Source organism: Drosophila suzukii, chromosome X, assembly GCF_043229965.1.
Source record: "Drosophila suzukii chromosome X, CBGP_Dsuzu_IsoJpt1.0, whole genome shotgun sequence".
NCBI lineage: Eukaryota > Metazoa > Arthropoda > Insecta > Diptera > Drosophilidae > Drosophila > Drosophila suzukii.
Genome location: NC_092084.1, coordinates 276928 through 296824, shown reverse-complemented (window position 1 = coordinate 296824; position 19897 = coordinate 276928). Strand labels below are relative to the sequence as shown.

The 19897-nt window shown below is 38.4% G+C and overlaps 2 protein-coding genes across 16 annotated transcripts in view; both read right to left on the bottom strand.

The window, feature by feature from the left end:
- sgg (glycogen synthase kinase 3 beta homolog shaggy) overlaps window positions 1-19897 on the bottom strand; it is a 55194-nt gene that overhangs the window by 7505 nt on the left and 27792 nt on the right. For 5 of the 15 annotated variants that reach the window (XM_065867884.2, XM_065867885.2, XM_065867889.2 and 2 more), the window contains exons 3-9: window positions 2948-3067; window positions 2626-2816; window positions 2462-2545; window positions 1792-1845; window positions 890-1000; window positions 530-767; window positions 266-459 (exon numbers count right to left, since the gene is read on the bottom strand). In XM_065867884.2, the coding sequence (XP_065723956.2) occupies window positions 266-459; window positions 530-767; window positions 890-1000; window positions 1792-1845; window positions 2462-2545; window positions 2626-2816; window positions 2948-3067 (992 nt within the window). Of the gene's footprint in view, window positions 1-265; window positions 460-529; window positions 768-889; window positions 1001-1791; window positions 1846-2461; window positions 2546-2625; window positions 2817-2947; window positions 3068-11772; window positions 13931-19897 lie in introns of those variants that run through there. The other 10 variants (XM_036820496.3, XM_065867882.2, XM_036820500.3 and 7 more) reach the window with 7 other exon arrangements.
- LOC136117315 (sericin-2-like) lies at window positions 3074-5006 on the bottom strand (the record flags this gene model as incomplete). Its single annotated transcript, XM_065867902.2, has 1 exon — window positions 3074-5006. A coding segment is annotated over one exon (720 nt), but the record flags the coding sequence as incomplete, so codon positions are not given.

Sequence of the window (19897 nt, the reverse complement as noted above, 5' to 3'; positions counted from 1 at the left end):
TGGCTTACTCTCAATCGTTGTTTCTGGTTTAGGGCGTTTGGAAATTGGGTGCGTTCGAGAAGTGACTGCAACGAGTATTCATGAACACACAATTTTCGGTTAAAAACACTTATGGAAAAGTAACAAAGAGCGGTTGGGTGGTTATTTTAATGACAAAATTACGTTTCCCTGGAGAAGAGTGAAGAGGGAAGGCCACATGAGCGGAAAGCGCAAGGGAAAAACATAGTGAACGGGTCAATCCATTTCCTGATAACTAGCCACTTACTTTCTGCCATGGATGACTCTTAATTTGTGGGAACTTAAATTCCGTATAGTTTGGATTCATTTCGCGTATCTGTTCTCTTGTGGGTGTGCCCAGGACCTTGATGACCTCGACAAGCTGATCGACACCGGAATCGCCAGGGAAGATGGGCTGGCCCAGCAGTAGCTCGGCCAAAACGCAACCGGCACTCCACACATCTGAAATAAGAAATAAATAATGGTAATTTCAAAGTAGGACTATAGATTCTATTAGACACCGTGGACTCACCGATCTTTGTTGTATAATTGATGGCGCCAAAGATGAGCTCGGGGGCGCGGTAATACCGAGAGCAGATGTACGACACATTCGGCTCGCCGTGCAGCAGCTGTTTGGCACTGCCGAAGTCACAGAGCTTCAGCACAGCCGTCTCCGGATCGAGCAGAAGGTTCTGCGGCTTGATATCACGATGGCAAATGCCCAGCGAGTGGATGTAGGCCAAACTTCTAAACAGTTGATACATGTAGAGCTAAGAAGAGATCGGGTTAGTACAGAACGCAGAGTCTTAACTGGTCACAATAATACTAATAATCATATTTCATTTGTCATTTGTATTATGTTGACCACACTTGAATACTAGACTAGACTCACCCGAATAAAGTTGATTGGTATCGTTTGCTTGGTTTTGGCATATTGGCGAGCCACTTTGTATACGGTTTCTGGTATATATTCGAGGACTAAATTCAAAAATACTTCATCACGCTGCGAATCGAAGAGAGCACACGATTAATTTCTGATATTGCGGTTTTGGGTCATATGATCCATGTATGGATATGTATAGGAGTCTAGGTTTAAGGGTGAATTGACTGATGAAGTTGCAAGCTGTCAACATGCGTTTTTGTTCAGGGTTGTATAGTCGGCGACATTTAACTCAAACTAGCATAGCAGCAGGATTCGATTCACAGGAGTTTATACCATGCGGTGTGATCTTCTGTACGTTTCATTGTACTTTTCTCAATACAAAGCAAAGGGATTCGGTTTCGGATTCATATATGAGAGATAAAGAAAGTTTAAGATCGAATGAGAGCAAGTTGCTTATGGCCGTATGAAACTTGCTTAAAGTTCGATTAACTAACTGAATTCATTTGTATAAAAACAACGAGTATATGATATGAACCTTATGAAAAACCTACTGCTGTGTAAACAACAGCTCACACCACTGTAAAACGTAAACAGCTTTATAGCTTGATCACTGCTTTAAAGATTTTTGTTCTTCTTCATCGCTTGCTTTGGAACTTTATTTTTGACATTTTATATGCCATTCTACAGCCCTTTGTAGGCTGCTCATTTGCAACAATTCAAATATCACATTAAGTGTGTAAACTCACTGTTAACGCGATAAGTCCTGTGTAGTATAAAAAGTATACGTCATTTATTTCAGTTTTTTAATTTCTCCCTCTCCCCCGCACAATAAATCCAGTCAATTAGTCAATTGTCATACGGCCATTAATGATCTGAGCTGAAGAACTGAAAACTTTGAGATTTTGGGATACCTGGGGCTTGAGCACACTCGCGAATATGCCCAAATCGATGGGGAACTCGGCCAGCTAGTGACCGATTTCAGTTTCGGATTCAGTTTTGATATCAGGTTCGGTTTCAGTTTCAATATGCAAGTGAAAGAGATTTAATTCAATTCGATATTTGCTTAACTCATAATCCTGTCAAGAAATGCTTAGCGATTAAAGCTCAAATCATTGTTTAAAATAAATACTTAGTACGGTTAAACCATGTAGAAATGAACACAAAACTAGAGGTAAGATTTGTACGTATAAATAACTACCCTTTTGCTAAAAATATTATTTTTCCTTTCAGAACAACCAATCAATAGGGTTTTTAATTGAATTAGGGATACAAATTCTCTCCCAGCTAATCTTAAGTAATAAAGTTTAAGAGATTTGCGTTTGACAATCTATATGTTGCTGGTAAAAGCAAATGGGTTTTCAATTAAAACATAGCAGAAATTGATTTTTAAAAAAAAGGTAGATTTAAATACAGACAACCACACACTATTTAGCAAAGTAAGCCAGATATTATTTTTGTATTTTTACGTACTTGTTCAAAGGAGTCTCAATAAATGCTTTCCGTACTAAGTAAATACCGATGCTGGCAACTTCAGCAGTCCATCTCCCCATAATAAAGAGTGCTATACTAAGTGAAACTTACCTTTTCACCGCTCGAATAGAAAAAGTACAAAAGCTTTACAATATTACAATGCTCCAATTTGCGCATAATTTGCAATTCGCGATTCTGTGAAAGAAAAAAGTATTAAATTAAATTATATCCGTACACTTCTTGGTATATCGATTTTAGGAGACTAAAGAACCAACCTTAAATCGTCTGTCTTGTAAAACTTTTTTGATTGCCACCAGTTCGCCGGTATCGCAAAGCTTTGCCTGGAACACGACGCCGAAGCTGCCATTGCCGATGACCTTAGTGTCTGTATAGGAGACCTCTTGTACGCGATCGGTGCCTTGGCCGGGTGTTGCAACAACTGTTGTAATTTTAGAACCATCGCGACCTGTTTTTGTACGTAAACAAGAATTGTGTTACTTCAATTTGTATTTTAAAGCGCAGAGAGGAGACTCCCGTATAGTATATGCCCGAACTTATCCTAGCACACACACATATATAAATAGATGGTTTATACACCTGTGGTCTCCCAGGCGCCCTCCAGTTTCTCCTTGCTCCTATCGACCTCCTTTGGAATGGACAGTGCAACACTGTGCTCGGGCCACAGGTCGTTCAGCTTTCCGATCAGTTGTTTCATGCCTGCACACAAATCAGACACGAATCACACAAGATATAGTCAAGAGATCGATCAGTCAATGCTGATCAGTGATCAGCTCGAAAACGAAAACAACGGAGAGAGGGGTAGGAAGAAATAATCACAGAAGGTGAACAAAACAGTGTGAGGAACAATCAGAAGAGTTTGGGTTTACATGGAATTTAGGTTAAGGAGCGTAACAAACAGAGATATAAAAGAACTTGAGAGAGTTGTATTATGGCCGAGAAATTCATCAGTTTCTTGAAGATTGTAATAATTTGTATGCAATGCAATTCCTTGCTCAGATTCAAAATTAAGAATCATTAGATTATAAAGATAACAGAAATAAACAACGTGACAGAAGAAAGCAACTCGACTATTAGAAACCCGTTACCCAGCTTAAGGGAGTGCGAGAGGGATGCAGATATGCTTAAAGCAACTCTGCATTATTCCACTAACTAGCACATTCTACGAGTAATGTAATGTAAAAAAAACCAAATTTAAATATTGGAAAATTAAAAATTAAAATGGCAGACCTTTAAATTATAGTCCCTAAATGAAGTGTTATTGTTGTTTTTGTTGGCGATCTAAACCAAATAAATCAATAGATCATATAAAGTGTAAAATAAGAAATACAATTATTCCTAAAAACCATCACATCAAGATTTTGATTTTACCCTGTACCATCCGACCAATCTCTTCGCATTTTTGTTGCTAATTAATTTTGGCATTGGCGGCAAAGATGCCGATGCTATGTGCATTATGTTGGTGATAATATAATAATGATGATGGGGCAGGCAGCTGCTACTGCCTCTCGCATCACAGTGGATTTTGGTGGTCACATTACGGGTTTTTAATTTTTTTTATAGGGTTTGTTGTTGTTCGTATTCATCCGTGAACTATTTTTCTTCGTTTATAAAATTTTATATTTAAAGAATTCCCTACAATCCGGATTTCTATATTCTACTCAGGATTCCTAATTTTGCTTGCTTAAAGCCTAGTCGTGTTTCTATTATTTGTGCCGATCTATGTAATCGAAAACGTAACATTTTTTTCAGTACGCAGGTGGATAGTAAGAAGAATCCCTGATTAACATTTTGGTATATAGCTATGCAAGCACTTCGATTTTAGAATGACCTTTTTGTGGGACTTCTTGAAATGCTATCCCTGTCCTTTGATTAAGCCGTGGTTACAAAATGTGGAATCTTCAGAAGGATTCGGCTTTTATTTTCTGTGAGCTTTGTTAATACAAATCCTATCTCTGTACTTGAATTGCTGTTTGGGATTTGGGATATTGAGGGTTTTTATTTCTGTACTTGGATCCTTGTACTGCTTGCCTCCTCCACCGGCACTGGCGATGCTGGCCCCACTACCGCTCCGGTTCGGTGGTTTGGTCTTCTTAAGAGCGGCGGCCACCACTATGGATGATGAGCAGGCGGATTGGGCCGCCTTGGCCGCTGCCGAAAGGGGTTTATGTTTGCCATTGGCTTTCGACTTCCGATCGCAACTGGAGGATTCAGTGGTCGAGGTACTATTACTGGTGGATTCGCTATCCGATTCCGATTTGCTATCAGCACTGGAGGAACTACCCGATCCGGATTCCGGTTCGGATTCGCTGGTGCTTTCGTTGCTGCTATTCTCCTCGCTCGAGGATTGACGTTTGTTCTTTCTTTTCGTCGCCAAAGGGATAGGTGGGACAGCACCACCACCAAAAGAGCCCCTTTTATTCTTAATGACCTTGGCGGGCGGTTTGCTGGCGTCTATGGAATTCTGCCTGCCGGAAGTGGCGGTGCCGGAACCAGCACCATCCGATTCACTGGCCTCATTCACGGAGCCACTGCCGGGTGCCCGCTTCTTTTTGCGAACTACCCGAACCACTTTACGGACACCACGCGGCACCGCCACGGGCCCCACCTGTGACTTATCCACCTTGAGCGGGGAGTACTAATCACTACTGATTCGCTGAACCACCGTGTGCCCTGCCACTGAGTGGTGTTGTGGATGTAGCGCTGCAGTGATGCCTTACACAACAAAAAATAGTTATGAAAAATCAAAATTGCAAAAGGTGGCGTCTAAATGTTTTTAACCTATTTTCGAAACCAAAAAAAATGTATTTAAAGAACAACGGTATAGTTTTTAAAAAATTTGTATTACAGCATTTGTACTATTAAGCTAAAATACCATAAATAATGTAAAAAGTTATCCATGTTTATAAGCAAATATTAAAGTAAACATTCTTTATACAAGATTTGTTTATAGTAAGTATTACGCAAGCTCACTCTTTAGACCACACAATGTGTTTCATACATTAAAATATAGGTTTTAGCAAAATGTATTTTAAATTGTCTTAACTCGATTTTTAAACACCATTTTTATAATTTCGATTTCAAAAATAGGCTATGGCGTTTTAAAATCCACTTTCATTCCATACAAACTAAGTGTTTTTTTTTCAATGTACGGTGGCAGGCTTTGGCCTAGTTTTATTTTCGGTCACTTGACGTTTCTTTCGCTTTGTGTGCAGATCAATCGATCGATCGATCTTCAAATAGCAAAAAATGCAAACACGCAGCAGCACCGAAAAAACAACAAAATACAATATCACAGCAAAAAAAATTAAGAACCGAAATAGTACAATCTTCGAAATTTCGTTTTTTTATTCTTTTAAGAGAAAGAGAAGTACTGATTAGATCGATACGTTTCGTTCCGCTTTCAATCTAACGATCCGATCGCTCGAGCTACCGCAGCACAATTGGTGGGTGGCGACAAATAAGTGGAAAAGAGCAGAGGACAACGCGAATGGCGATTAAGAGACACAAAGATCGCTCACGAATGCCACACGAAGGGTGGTCGGTTCCATACTCGATCCACACACTCAGGCGACCCACAAATTCGTCGATCGATTAAAACGCGCTTAAAAAAATAAATACCTAAAAATCTGCATCATAATTATCACGAACAATTTGTTGCGGTTTGGGGAAAATTTTAATTGCAGGAAAATTGCGATAAGGCCAAAGAAGAGACAGAGGGATTGAAGACTGAAGACCCAAAAGTCAAAAGACAGAAGAACGACAGCGGCAGCCAAGCGTGGTCAAGCATACTACAGCCACGCCCCTTAGGCCTCCGCCTTTTTGGCGACAGACAACTGACAGTTCAATGCGGCTGAGAGAAGAAGCCGAAGCCGAAGCGGAGAACGAATAATCGGCAGAAGAATCAGAGAAAGAACAGGGCGGAGAAGACAAATCAAAGGATATACGCAGCAAATAAAAACTATTTCATTTTAATGAATCAATTAGACGCAGAATTGCAGAGAAAATAAAAACAGCAAATAAATTTAAAAAGAAGCCAATAAGTCGTAACCCGCTCCTGACATTGACATTGGTTCTCATTGCATCTGCAACACAGGTAAATAATATGAATCGTATGGATCATATGAATAATTAACAGATATTAAACAACGATAGTTTTAGTGGTACTGCACGTTAAGTTATTTAATTTACTGTTATTACCCTATTATTCAACCCAAATGGTTTCTCACCATCAAGCGGATTTTTAACGCAAAAGCCAATCAGGATTCTTGGTAGATGCATATTTTATGATGAAATTATTTAACATTTTGTAATGTCTCCAAGATCGAAACATTGTATTTGTATCTTGTATCCTTTTAAATTTCGTTTTCTGTGCTTATCGATTTAATCGGTTCATCAGCTCTGCATCGATCTTATTTTAGTGCCCCCCACTGTCGCTCTTACATTTATCAATTGCATTTTCAAAGGACTGCTAAATCAATCAAACTATCAATAGGTACAACATCCAACCTACCCATTAACCAAACATTGAAAAACTATATTAAAGAGGAGAAAACTGAGGGTCTGCTGATGGTGGAACAGTTGGAGCCGTCTGAAAGGCAAAGCAATTTGTTGTGCCGCCAACGTCGCCGGAAACTAATCGATATACAAGCAGTTGGCACCACTCAGCCGCAAAAAGGGGGCGTGGGTTGTTTGTGGGCAGGTGATGTGGTATGCAAAATGCTATGACGCAGTGGTAAAAAAGAAAAAAAGAAGGGGGCAAACGGGGCGTAATCCCACTCAGAACGAAAGGAAGTAACCGCAGACAAATCGGGCAATAAAATAAAGTATAAAAGAAATACCCCCAAAAACTCCTACTTTCAACCCTATTAATAGATATTTGTGTATAAAGAGTCCGAGTCATCGTCTCTTTTTACCAGTAGCCATTATGCCCAAAACAACTAAAAAACTTGATTGGCTTAAATTGAACTCGACCACGCCCAGAACGCCCCCTGCATAGGACCTCCACCAAAAACTGCAGATAAGTTATATACTCGCCCTCTAAACCCCCTTTAAAATAACATTGATAAGCAAGTCTCCTGGATACAACTGTAATCAATTGAATTTTTAACGTAGTTAAAATACAGCATACGTGGACTTAAGATCGTTCAGTTGAACTGCGACTTTTGAAGGGGAAAAATATGAAGAGGAATACATATGTACATACATATATTTCATTTGCTGTAGAATCAGCAAAATCACCTTGCCTTTGCTGACCATTAAAAAGATATACACTACCAATGCCATTTTTGCTCTGTGCTAAAGATTTGTTCCTCTAGTATATAAACTGTATATTTTTTATTTAATTGAATTGATTTTATTTTTATTGGCTGAGACAGCTATCTGTCGATCACGGATTAAATGAAAGGAGAGAAGAGATAAATAAGCGTTACAGAAAAACAAGGATAGCGAGAAGACGACACCACGCGGGCGGAGATCACGAGATGCCCCACAATCTGCAACATTTGGCATCATTATAGAGATCTTTATACATACCAGGCACTATCACCTGCATCATTATCATCGAAGCCCCCAGTCTTATTTAAGCCAATTATTTTTAGGTAAAACTTTTCACTGCATACTTTTAGATGCCACCATAAAATCCGCAACTATTTGTTTTCTATCTGTATATCTTTTACTTAATTGTTGGGAAGACCTCAAAGTGCCAAGAAAATAAAAAAGATAGTAGAAAAGAAAAAACAAAAAACTAGAAAAGAAAATGTATGCAAGAATACAAAACACAAAATCGAAAAGGAAGAAGCCAGTTTGCCTATAGAAATCAATACAAAGAGAGGTGGTCCTAGTCTCTTCCGCAGAAAAATGCTCTTTTATGCAGCTGAACAAACAAGTTTTGAATTCAAGTTAATAAAACACTAAATAAAATAAAGCGAAATAAAATAAAAGCAGGGGGAGGGGTAAATTGGCAATGAGAAACAGCTAAGCAAATGTTAAACGAAACTTTTCCATTACTGTATGTTTTGAAAATAGTAACACTAATCAGTTGTTAAATCGCTGTCAATTATATTGTACTGTGCAGTAATACAAAATTTTAAAGCTATTTTAATCATCATTGAATCAGATTATTAATAAAACCGGTCTGTGCTTCTAGAATAAAAATTTGTTTTTTTAATTGTTCCGAAATAATCAGAAGTAGAGGATGTGTGCAAATGCAAAAACAGGTAGCAGGGATTCCTTCCCGACTTTTTTTTCCTGACTTTCTCCTTAATATATAATGTGATAAAATGTATTATTGCCCCAAAAAAGAAGTCATGCTAAAAAGTTCGCTAAAACAAACCCTGAATAACCCCTAGTTTTACACAGCAAGGTTTAGAAAAACATATTTTTGCCATTTCAAATTTCAAACCAATAGAAAAAAATATATACACAAACTTGAGGCAGGGCAGGGTAGAAAAGAAATGAGGTGAGAGGGTGATCGAATGCAAAACAACAAGAAATAAAAATAAAAAACACCTCATTAGGACGACAGACACGCCTCCATTTGGTCACAAGTTAGTGAATTTAAGAATATTTTTAAACTTATACGTACAAGTAGGTATGTATGTATACACGGTACAAAAAATACATTTCACAAGCTGCTAAATATATGCATGTTGTGGGGCTCTAATATTTTTGGAAGTTTTTTGCTCTGTCATCCGTTTTATGAGACGAGCGCGTGATTGTCGAGCGTTAACAAAAATACAAAAATAACAACAACTAACAACGCCTTATCTCTGCTCCCGAATTCTTAATTCCTTCCAACCTCCCCCTTCGAAGCGGTCGGTCTATATATATATTTTTATATAAATGTGGCTGTATAAAATCAGAGCTGTAAGGAATATAGCCGCTAGCCTCTTGATCTTTTTACTGCTGATCTCTGATCATGCAAGCAGCATTAGCTATAGCTCGAACTTGAACCTTACACAGAGAAACAACCATTTTTACCAATGATATGAAATGATATTTCTTAAAAACAAGTATAACCGACTTATGTTTAACACTTTCATAAGAAAATTCCCATAAAGAAAGAATATGACTTAAACTAAAATCATATATACAAATTAATATCATTAGGTTCTGTGCTAATATATTAAAATAAAACTGTTTATTTACTTAAATATCAACGTATTTAATTTTTGTCTGTGTACATTTCTGATGTATTTATAAAATATTTCTCCCTGTGTACCTTTATCATTTGCTAATAAGCTCTGTCGGCTTTCTTATCAGTCAGCATCTGCCAAAGCTGCAAATCACTTATACGACTTACCGGATGGGAACTGAGACATCAACTTAAGCTGGGGATGATGTGAAGAGGATGAAGATGAAACTGAGGTGACAAGCACGTTGTGACACAGTGCCTTCCATAAAGAACACTCATAATAAGGGGATTGTTACTTTTCGCACCGCAACGTTAACGCTTCGATAAGCTCCCGGGCCAAGATTCCAAAATGATGCAACTGACAACAAGTTAACAATATATATATTACATTCGTAATACCTAAATATGGCTATTTGCATTTTAGTTATCCAATTGTAATAGGATCTTGGAACAAAGGGATAGAAATAGTATTCTATGATATACAAAATAACTGACTATAACAAAGAAAAACTATCGAATGACAAGTATTTGGATTATGATGAGAATACTTGGTTTATTTTCCACCACTAAAATGTAATCTAAATATTTAATCGCATTCTTGGGGTTTTATTTATTATATCTATAATCTTTTCTGAAAAATTTCCGGTCACTTTTTGCGCACTTGTTAAGTCATGTCGTAAATCTCAGGTTAAGTAATATATATTTAATCCAAAGTTTGCTAGTCACAAAGTATAATGTTCAAATGAGTAGAGGTGAAGAAATCAAAATCAGGTGGCGTAAGTGAGTGCTGTTGCCCTGGTTCTGCCATCTCTTTTTTCTGGCTCCCGGTCTCTTTCTTTCGCCCCTCCCTAGATTCTTCTTATCAACGACAAATGCAACAACAGAGAAATATGGCCTGTTATAGAGCACGGACGAGAATATTCCGCTTTTCCTTATCGCCTGTCAACTGCTTTCCACAATAAAGCCAAGATCACATTTTGTATGACAATACAAGGGAGAATACGATCACAAATGTAAGTATAAGTTTGTATATATCCCTGAGCGTTTCCGCCTGAGTATAATTCCGCTGCTTATTTATCGCAGCAAAGAAAAACCTAGACAAAGCTATCAAGAGTGCATTCGTTCATTGACCACACTTCTATATAGGACAGCAGTTAACAACAAAATTTTATTTTTAAAGGAAGTTGTTGAGAAAAATGTTATGAAAATATCATAAACAATCTTACATAATTTTTTTCATTGACTAATGAAGGAATTTTCACTTCCCTCACCCGCAGCGAAAACTTTATCACTTTCCTATTAATCTTCAAAAAATTTCCGTAACCATACATACCCCAAATAAGAATACTTATCTATGTGTGTATATGTGTGTGTACGTAGAACAATCTCACCCGATACGATAACCCTCAGGAGTTTTGAGGAATTTGTGTTCCCGTTGAATCAACACTTACCTACAAATAGAAGAAAGAAAATGGCAATTTTTAAAAATCACAGTTTAAAACAATTTATAAGATTTTATGGTACTTGGTTTTACAGGAAAAGTCTATTGGAAATGTTAAGTTCTAGAAAAATCCATAAGGATGTTATAAATGACAAGGTTTATGAAGTGCAGTATACAAATATCTCAGTACTTTAATTAAAAAATAAATAATATTATAGATAGTGACTAGTGACTATAATCAGTTAGTTAATACTTGAAGCCCTACGAAACACCGAAACAAATACGTAAAAAAAAGTTAATATATATAAGGTATTTTTTTACAACGAATTTTATTCAAAAAAATGATTCCTTAGGAAGTTTTTAAGTGTTGGAACAAGTGCTTTTAAAACAACTAAACCATTTTAATTGAACTCTAAACATATCAGGGGTACCACAGAAATCGCATACCGCTAAATTCGCTTAGAATCTATATTGTTGCCCATAAGACACCCACTCCAACTCAGCGGTAAGCCTTTTCTGTGGGACCCCTATGTCATTTTAAGTTGTTTTCCAGCTGCATTCAATATATAATTCACTTGAATTATGATTTCACTAATTTAATATTTATTTAGGAATGGTTAAAGTAGTGTCATTATTATTATTATGTATTGTGTGTTGAAATTTTTTGTAAGAGCTCGCTTTCTGTCATAAACAAAACTAGTCTCTTAGGAATAACGCATTGTATATAAGTGCCACAGAAATCTACTAGCGCAAAATTAGCATTAAATGTATATTGATGTAATAATTTCAGAGCTGCGCGATTTTTGTGGCACCCCCAAAATATTTTACCTAGTATGTTTTTGAACTTTTGCACCACTTTGGTCCAACTGACGCAGGACTGAGTTCTGGCCAATTTGGCAGTCTTAACGTTCTCGCCACTCTCATCGCTGTCCTCATCTGCGTAACCTTCGAGATCTGGTTCGGCTCCTTGCTCGATATCTCCGGTGTCCTGCGACTGCCGATCGTTTTTAGGGCGGGTGGTGATTGTGGTTGAATTGCTCTGGGGAATTCTATCGTAGTGGTTGTCGTGGCTGTGGCGGCGCATCTTAACTACACCGTTGTCCATGTGGCTGTTGGCATCCACGTCCTCTTCTACATCCACATCGATATGGTGATCATCATGGAGATGGCTAGGGGGATTGGGTACCGAGTTATGTTTGCTCCTAGAGCTAGTATCACAGTGTGGTTGTTGCTTATAATCATCTTTGGTCTCATCCACCACCGCACCGCTGGCAGCCAAATTGGATGCCACGGTGGTGTTTCGCTTCTTGCGCTGCTCCTCGCTCCTCCTCTCCCTCTTCATCATTTGTTTCTGCTGCTTGGCAAGCAGCTGTTTCTGCTTGCGGGCGAACTTCTCCCTCAACTTGGGACTGCCAAACTCGTCCAGGTAATACATGGTATCCTGGAGGCCGTCCTTGCGATTGATCAGCTTGGAATCAATGTGCGGATCCTCGCTGATCTTGAGCAGGGGAAAGTATATGTGGCCGTCGGTGGCGAGACTCTTGGCATCGCGACGACGAGCTATGGCCGCTGCCACTGTTAATTCCGCCTGATCGGGTGGCAGTAATCGGTTCTTGGGTTTAACATCCACCTCCCTTGCCGCCTGCTCCTCCTCCCCCACCTGTTGCTCGGTCTTGCTCTTGAGGTTTATTATAATACCCGACTGACTGTCAGATTGGTTGTCGTTGTCGGCCTCCTCGACATCGTCGTCCACATTGACGCCATCGTCCTCCTCCTCGATTTCCACGTCATCGCAGTCAACGTCATCATCACAGATTTCTACCTCATCGATGCGATCCTCCACATCGAATCCCTGGGTCCCGGTGCTATTGGTACTCTTGTACTTGATGCGGCTTCGCAGGATGTTGTTAGCCACATTACTCGCACCTACGACAGTGGGATTGTCCACACTGCTGAGCTCTAGAGCGGAAGAGGCTCTTACTCTCTGCTGATCCTGGGTCTCGGAACAATTGCTGCCTAGGCTTTCGCTGCTGCTGTTCGATTGCTCCCCGCTCTCCTTGGAGCCTATGGCGTTATGGCTCGGTTTTCCTTTTCCCACACCCTGAGTATCCTTGGCTTTCGATGGACGGGTCGTGACGCCGTTTTCGATGCCGCTATCTTGACTGAGCAGCAACTGCTGCCGATGCTGCTTCTGCCGCCACTTGCCGCCAGGTGGCACCTGTGGCAAACTCAGCGAGCCACTGCTACTGCGAGGTGGCGGCAACTGCAGTTGCTGCTGCGATGCACTGGAAACAATTACGCCACTGTCCGCCGAACCTGTCGATGTTTGCGATGAGAAGCGCTCGTTCAGCGGTATTTTAATCGGCTGGCTTATCGCGTTGTTATTATTAATGTTTAGTGCATTATTTATATTATTATTGCTGGCGGGCAATAAATTGAGAGCTGGTGCAGCTCCTGCTGCCTGCGTTGTGGTTGTTGTTGCCATCAGGTTTTTAATGGTCTGTTAAATACTCTAGGCGTTAGAGTATTTTGTTTGTTGGTTCTTTTAAGTTTATTAGGCGCCTTAGGTAGCACAGCTTAGTAGGCTGTTGGTTTAGGGTTTAAAATCACTCCTTTTTATATTTTTCTAGCTTGTCTTGGCGCTTCACAGTCACATTGCCTGGTTTTTATTTTAAAAAACTAATTAGACCTTGATTATGATTTGGTTACACCAATTTTTGATTTTTTGAATGCATTTTCAAAAACTTGTTCAAGTTTTCTGGCTAAATTTAGCCCAGCATTGCGGTTTGTTGATTTGGACACCGTAAAAAATACACAGAAAAGCCAAACAAAAACTTTTCAAATTTAAACACACTCACACGAAACAAAAACAAAAAATAGCAGTGAGAGAGATCTTTGTGATTTTCAATATTTAAGTGTCTATTTTGGTAAATTATTCGCGTTGTCTGCTCCGTTTTCTCAGCGTGCAGCCCGCCTTTGAGTCTTTGAGTTTCGCGACTGAGAGCTGCTCGAGAAACCTAAACGAAAACGGCCACTCAAATTTTATTATCGCTGACGCACACACACATCTGTTACAACACACGCAAACAAAACGTAAGTGTCGGCAAAACGTAAGCCACCGTGAGTGCCAGTAAAAAGAAGGGAGATAGCCTCAGCGTAAGTGTCAGTGAATAAGGGAGATGCAAGATCTGCCGGGGAACGGCCGAGAACGAATGAGCGAACGAATGGCAATGAAACACTACGCAAGCACGCAGTGAATGAGAGAGATGGGAAAGAATAAAAGAAAGAGAGGGCCAACGGATGGAGAGTTACCTTCCCTCAGGTGTAACGTTTGACAATGAAAACCTGCAAAGAGCGACACAACGGAATGGAACGCAGCTGCTATTCTGGGACTAACCGAAAGATGATTAGCTTCTGAAGCTCGTTTTCCTTTTGTTCAACTTGCTCCAGAGCCCTAATCTTATCACTACTTTAAAATGGCTTTTTATCAGCATTAAAAATACTACCCCTAAAACCAAAAAAAGAAACCATAATAAACCAATAACAAACTTTTTATTTGTTTATGGGTATTTTTTTCGCGTGCGGGCCTATTAATTTACAACTGCACATATTTATCAACAGTGCTTAATATTAAATCAAAAAGACCAAAAATGTAAATGAAGGGGGGTATAGTCTTGAACTTTTGAATTTTATTTATTTTACTTAACGGACTAAAACTTTTAAAGATATGCAAGTTGCGTTGGAGTAAATGGATGGGGGGGGATATCCAAAAAAAATTGTAGAGCAGAAATTCGAAATTGGGAATAAAATACATATTACATATACTTTTTAACCCGAGTGGGGGGATGATCTATGCCCATATCCTGCCGTGGATCCGCGCATAAAGCAAAAATGATCCTAATAAGATTGTCAACGTATCATACTTATTCTGTACTTAAACAATGGATAAAGAAAACATATGGTTAATTGACTAGAATAATGAAATGTTCTTAAAAATCATCATTTCAAGAAAAACGCATTTAAAGGTTTCAAGTTGATTTGGTAATCTGTGAAAATCGCGTTATAGAGTTAAAATGATTATCACAGTATTTCAGTCTTTTCAATAACCCATATCGCCAAATATTATTTAGTGAGCCATACTAATAAATCGCTATATACATATACATGTATTGATAATATATTTATAATACCGTACAGTTTCTGCAAATAAAGTAGCATTACAAAAATCAATGGCAAATTGATACTCAGTTGCACGGTGAAGTAATCTGCGTCGCCTAATTGATGTTATTACTATTTACCAATTGGTACCATACCACCTAGACCGATGCAATCGAATCGGTTTTATGGAGCTACCACGCGAAAGTGTTTGAAAACAGAGGACAACGCCACATTACTGCAAATTAGAGGAGTGTCCCAGTCAAGTTGAAATGAAACTGAACCGTTAACCAAGAAGGGTACTACCCAAAGAACAACGGTAAACGTATAGAAGGTAAACATCAGCACAAAAAAACACTGGTCAGCAGACAGTGCGCAATAGACCAAAGGCAAGCCCCATTAAATCAACAACACAATTATTGCATGAGTCTCCGTCGTCTCCGTCCGTATGTAAAATCTCCCTATACGGAACGGCGTTCAGTTCGGTTTCAGGTTGAAAGCGGTTTTGCAGACGATGACAAGTGTCCAACAACGGGGCAGGTTGGCGATAGGGGCCGGGCGGTGCAGGGAATTACATAGGGTGCTTAGGTCAGTTTGTTGGCTTAGTTGGTTAGGTCATGCTGTGGCGCAAAACTAAAAGAAACGGGGAAATAACAATAAAGAAGCAGAAAAACGAACCCGAGCTAGTTGGGGGATGAACTAACAAAGCAAACTACTGGCCGACCGCTCCCAGTGCAACAGGGTGACGCAGTTTCGACAGGAAAAATGAAATGAAAGACCGCTTCTTAAGACATATTAAACATCTAAAAATTAGATAGTTTTTAATAAATTTCTTGTTTTTTCTTCTATTTCCTTAGATTATCCCACCTAAACTTAAAAATAAAACTCCTAGCCCTAGTATGGTTATTCCGCCACTGCGTCGACGGCTTACATTTTTATCGACTGCATTAAGTTTGAGGCAAAGCCCCAAATCTTGTTCTTGAATTGGAAAGTCACATTGCTGTGTGCATATCATCTCTCTCTTGTTTCTATTTATATTTTAACTCTGTATTTTAATCTTTAACAACGTGCATTTCTCTTCTAAAAAAAAATTTAATGGACATTACAATAACGAAATACATATGTATGTATGTAGGTTCTTACTGTTCACTAGATTTACAAATAACCTCTGAATCTAGAGAAGTCCACCAAAAAGTATCACAAAATAATAGTGAACTTTCTTGCTCTTTTCCCATTCGAATAGCCATTAACTATTTAATGACATTTTCATTTGGCGCCAGGTACCCAGTTTGCACTGCTCCCCACGTGCCTGTGGGTTTTAGTTTTGAGTCAACTTCCATTTAAATAGCAAATGAGTTGGGGCTGGGCCTTAGTGTCGGGGTTTCCAGTGAAAATGAAAGCCGGTCTGCGGCTTTGCTGGGGGGCCCGTGAGCCTAGCTGTTGTGTTCTTGTTTACTTGGTCTTGAACTTGCATGTCGATAATGGGCTCTGACATTTTCCGTGGTTGGTATTACTAAAAGTGGTAATTGCGCCAAGACATGTTTTTACAGGCTATTTTTACCGGCTGGGAATTATTGATTCCGAATGTTAGAAAAATGTCAAAGCCAAACCTGTTTTCCCCACTCGTTTCATGCCCCTTTTTTGGGGTCTAGGCTATCGAACAGAATTGCGACTATAAATAAAATTAGAGGCGGCGTTTGACACCAAAAGCCAAATAAAATAAGCAACAACCAAAAAATTCAACCGTAGAACAGAAACGAAAACCCAAAAATACATCGAATACACCGCCTGTTGCTTACACAGCAGCACCATCTGTTGTCCACTTCATCAACCATATGAAAGTGAAAGTGAAATTACGAGCGCGTAGAAGAGAAATAAACAGAACAAAAGAAAGTAAAAAAATGTATATAACAGACAATATAATATTTGCATTTCATTTGGGAACAAGAAAAGAGGAAAATCATTTAAGAAAGAACCTCAGGAAATTCGCGCATCTATTTACCAAAGACTTAAGAATACCAAAAGTCCGCAAATAACCAGCTTAAAGTGGAAGGTTTTCGGATGGTACACAAAAAAGGAACGCCTCCAAATCCTCGACTATAAAATACAAAATCATTCGGACGGACGGAAACAGCTACGTTCCTAATCAAGAACATATTTATTTTATAGGGTCGAACACACTTCATTTTACCTGTTACACCCGACGAATATAATACTCTACAAGGAACGGGTATAAAAAGCAGCTTGTGCATTGTTATCACTATCCTCGCACTTCCATCGTCAGCTGCTAATGACCGAGTCGGCAATCAATAATTAGAGCGGACCAAGGCAATTAACCCATGACTACACCTCAAATTCGATCCACATCCAAAAGGCATATGACTTCGATAACAACGGTTTCAGCACACCGATAGCAAAAACGTAAAATAAACACAAACCGGTTCAAGGAGGAAACTGAACAAATAACATAAAATACAATTATGATTATGTTTTAAGGTTTAATTTATTTGTAATGCTTATAAATTGCTATAAATAACATAGGTTGGTACTGCAAGATTTACCGCTGCTGTTTGGTTGCGACTTGCGTGAAAAATCGATAAAAAGGAAACAATGACACATGAACTACAAAGGAAAAATTATACACAACAAAGGTATAAGCACAAAGCCGTCGAAATGCTAAAATCCCTGAGGCAAAAGGAGGCGCACAGTGGAAATTTCAAAGGGGGTAAAGCGGGACAGTCCGTAGGAAAAACGAGGAAAATATTACAAAGGAGAGGTGACTGAAGAAAGATGAGAGAAGGTGCCAAAGCCAGCGATTAGTCAATGCCCAACCCTGCTTGCAACCCCCAACCAATTACCACCCACACCTAGGATAGACGGAAACAAGAACTGCCAAAAACTGGTAAAAACCGAAACGGCACACTCTTAACAGTCCACTCAGCGTTTACAAAAAATAAATGGTAAATATTCCATAATACTCGTCTTACAGCAAATATATAAATTCAGAAATAGATATAAATAAATATATGCAAATTAATACAATCAATATTCGTTGATTAGGTATCGGTGTGTGCGTTTGCTCGTATTATTAGAGCAGTAATTACACGATTATTAAATACTTAAACACTTACATATATGACAACAATGTGACATATGGAAAACAAAGAAACTTGAAGAATACACAGACATCTCAGTTCGAGTCTTTTTCCTTTAAATTTAAAACCAACAACAATTTATTCCTTTCTTCAATAAGGGTTTACGACAAATGGAAAAATTTCAAGTCAAGATTATATAAAAGCAACAGAACTTCTTTAAAGGAACCTTGGTTTGAGCCAGAGCCATAATCTTCAGGCGTTTACTAGAATTGCCCAACACCATGTATTTCATAATCAAATGACCAATTAAATAATACGAAATTTCGTGTGACTTATTTCATTCAAATTCCCACTCATTTAAGATTCACTTTCAGCCTTTAGCCAATCACTCATCCTCGCAAATTACGACTAACAAAAAATCGACGGATGGTGAGTGGGCTGAATGTCAAAATTGTCGAATGGCCTTGCTGCTATTGGGCGGAAGTGGGATGGACTCGACTACTGCTAAAACCACACGTGCACAACGCAATTCATGCCCGAATCTTATCAGCAAATAAAAAAGTAACAAAAACAAGAGTTCAAGCAAATTGCCTAATTAATCAAAAATAATATAAAACGCTTAGCCAAACGTGAACTTTGGTCGTGTATGTGTTAAGTACTTTTCCCTGTTTGGAACAAAGTGAAATGGAACTAGAAGTTGAATTAAAGCATGTATCGCCTATCTATATGGCCCCGTAATATTGAAGTTTGCATATACATATACATATACAAGAGGAGAGCAGAGATTAACTTACGTTGATAAGCTGCAATCCACTCTAAAAACCTCACTCTGCGTACATATTCCGAATCTCAAAAACCCCCTCAAAAAACCCCTTCAAGTTGCCAAGTCCTTTGTTTCCATTTTTTACTGCGCTTGATTATCATAATTACATGGAAAACAACAACAATGTTGAATTGCTCGATGTAAAAAAATAAACGAGGTAAAGAAGCATTTTCCACATTGATAAGAATTACAAAATATTTTTGTTTATTTTTTCTAGTCGGAATTCATGGGAAAGTCACGACTGTATTTGTAAAAATAAACAGAACACAATTTGCCTGTAAGCAAAAACAATGTGATTCAACTTATTATGAGTGGATGCGTATTTTGAAACATTTTAAGATTGCTATTAGCCAAATATTTTTAATATTAAAAATTCTATAAAGAAATAATATAGGTTTTATTATATGTACTTATATTCATTGCAGCACAATTTTTTATTAGACAATCATTTAGATATGATATTTTATGTTTTTGGTGATATTGGCCATTTTTATGATTTCAAAACTTCCAAGCAAACGTTCTCGATAAATACTAAACTAAATCCTGCTCAAAAAACACAAGGGGCTTCAATGGGTTAAAACCACTTATGTAGATTGGCATTGGCTTAGTCACAACATATTTTTTCAAAATCACAAAAAAAAAATAAAGAAACAAGACAAAACAAATTAAAAGAGCGCTGACTAAATGCGAAGTTCCAAGTACTTGGGTTGTCCCCCAAAAACCGAAACAAGAAAACTGAGAAACAAAACAAAACGTAAAAAATAAATATAAAAGTAAGCTAGGGAACTCCCTTCAACCCGTGTATTTGTAAACCCCTTTTGCCATCAAGTAACTGCTAAAAGTACATATTAAAAACGTAGGAAAATGCAAAGTACATATG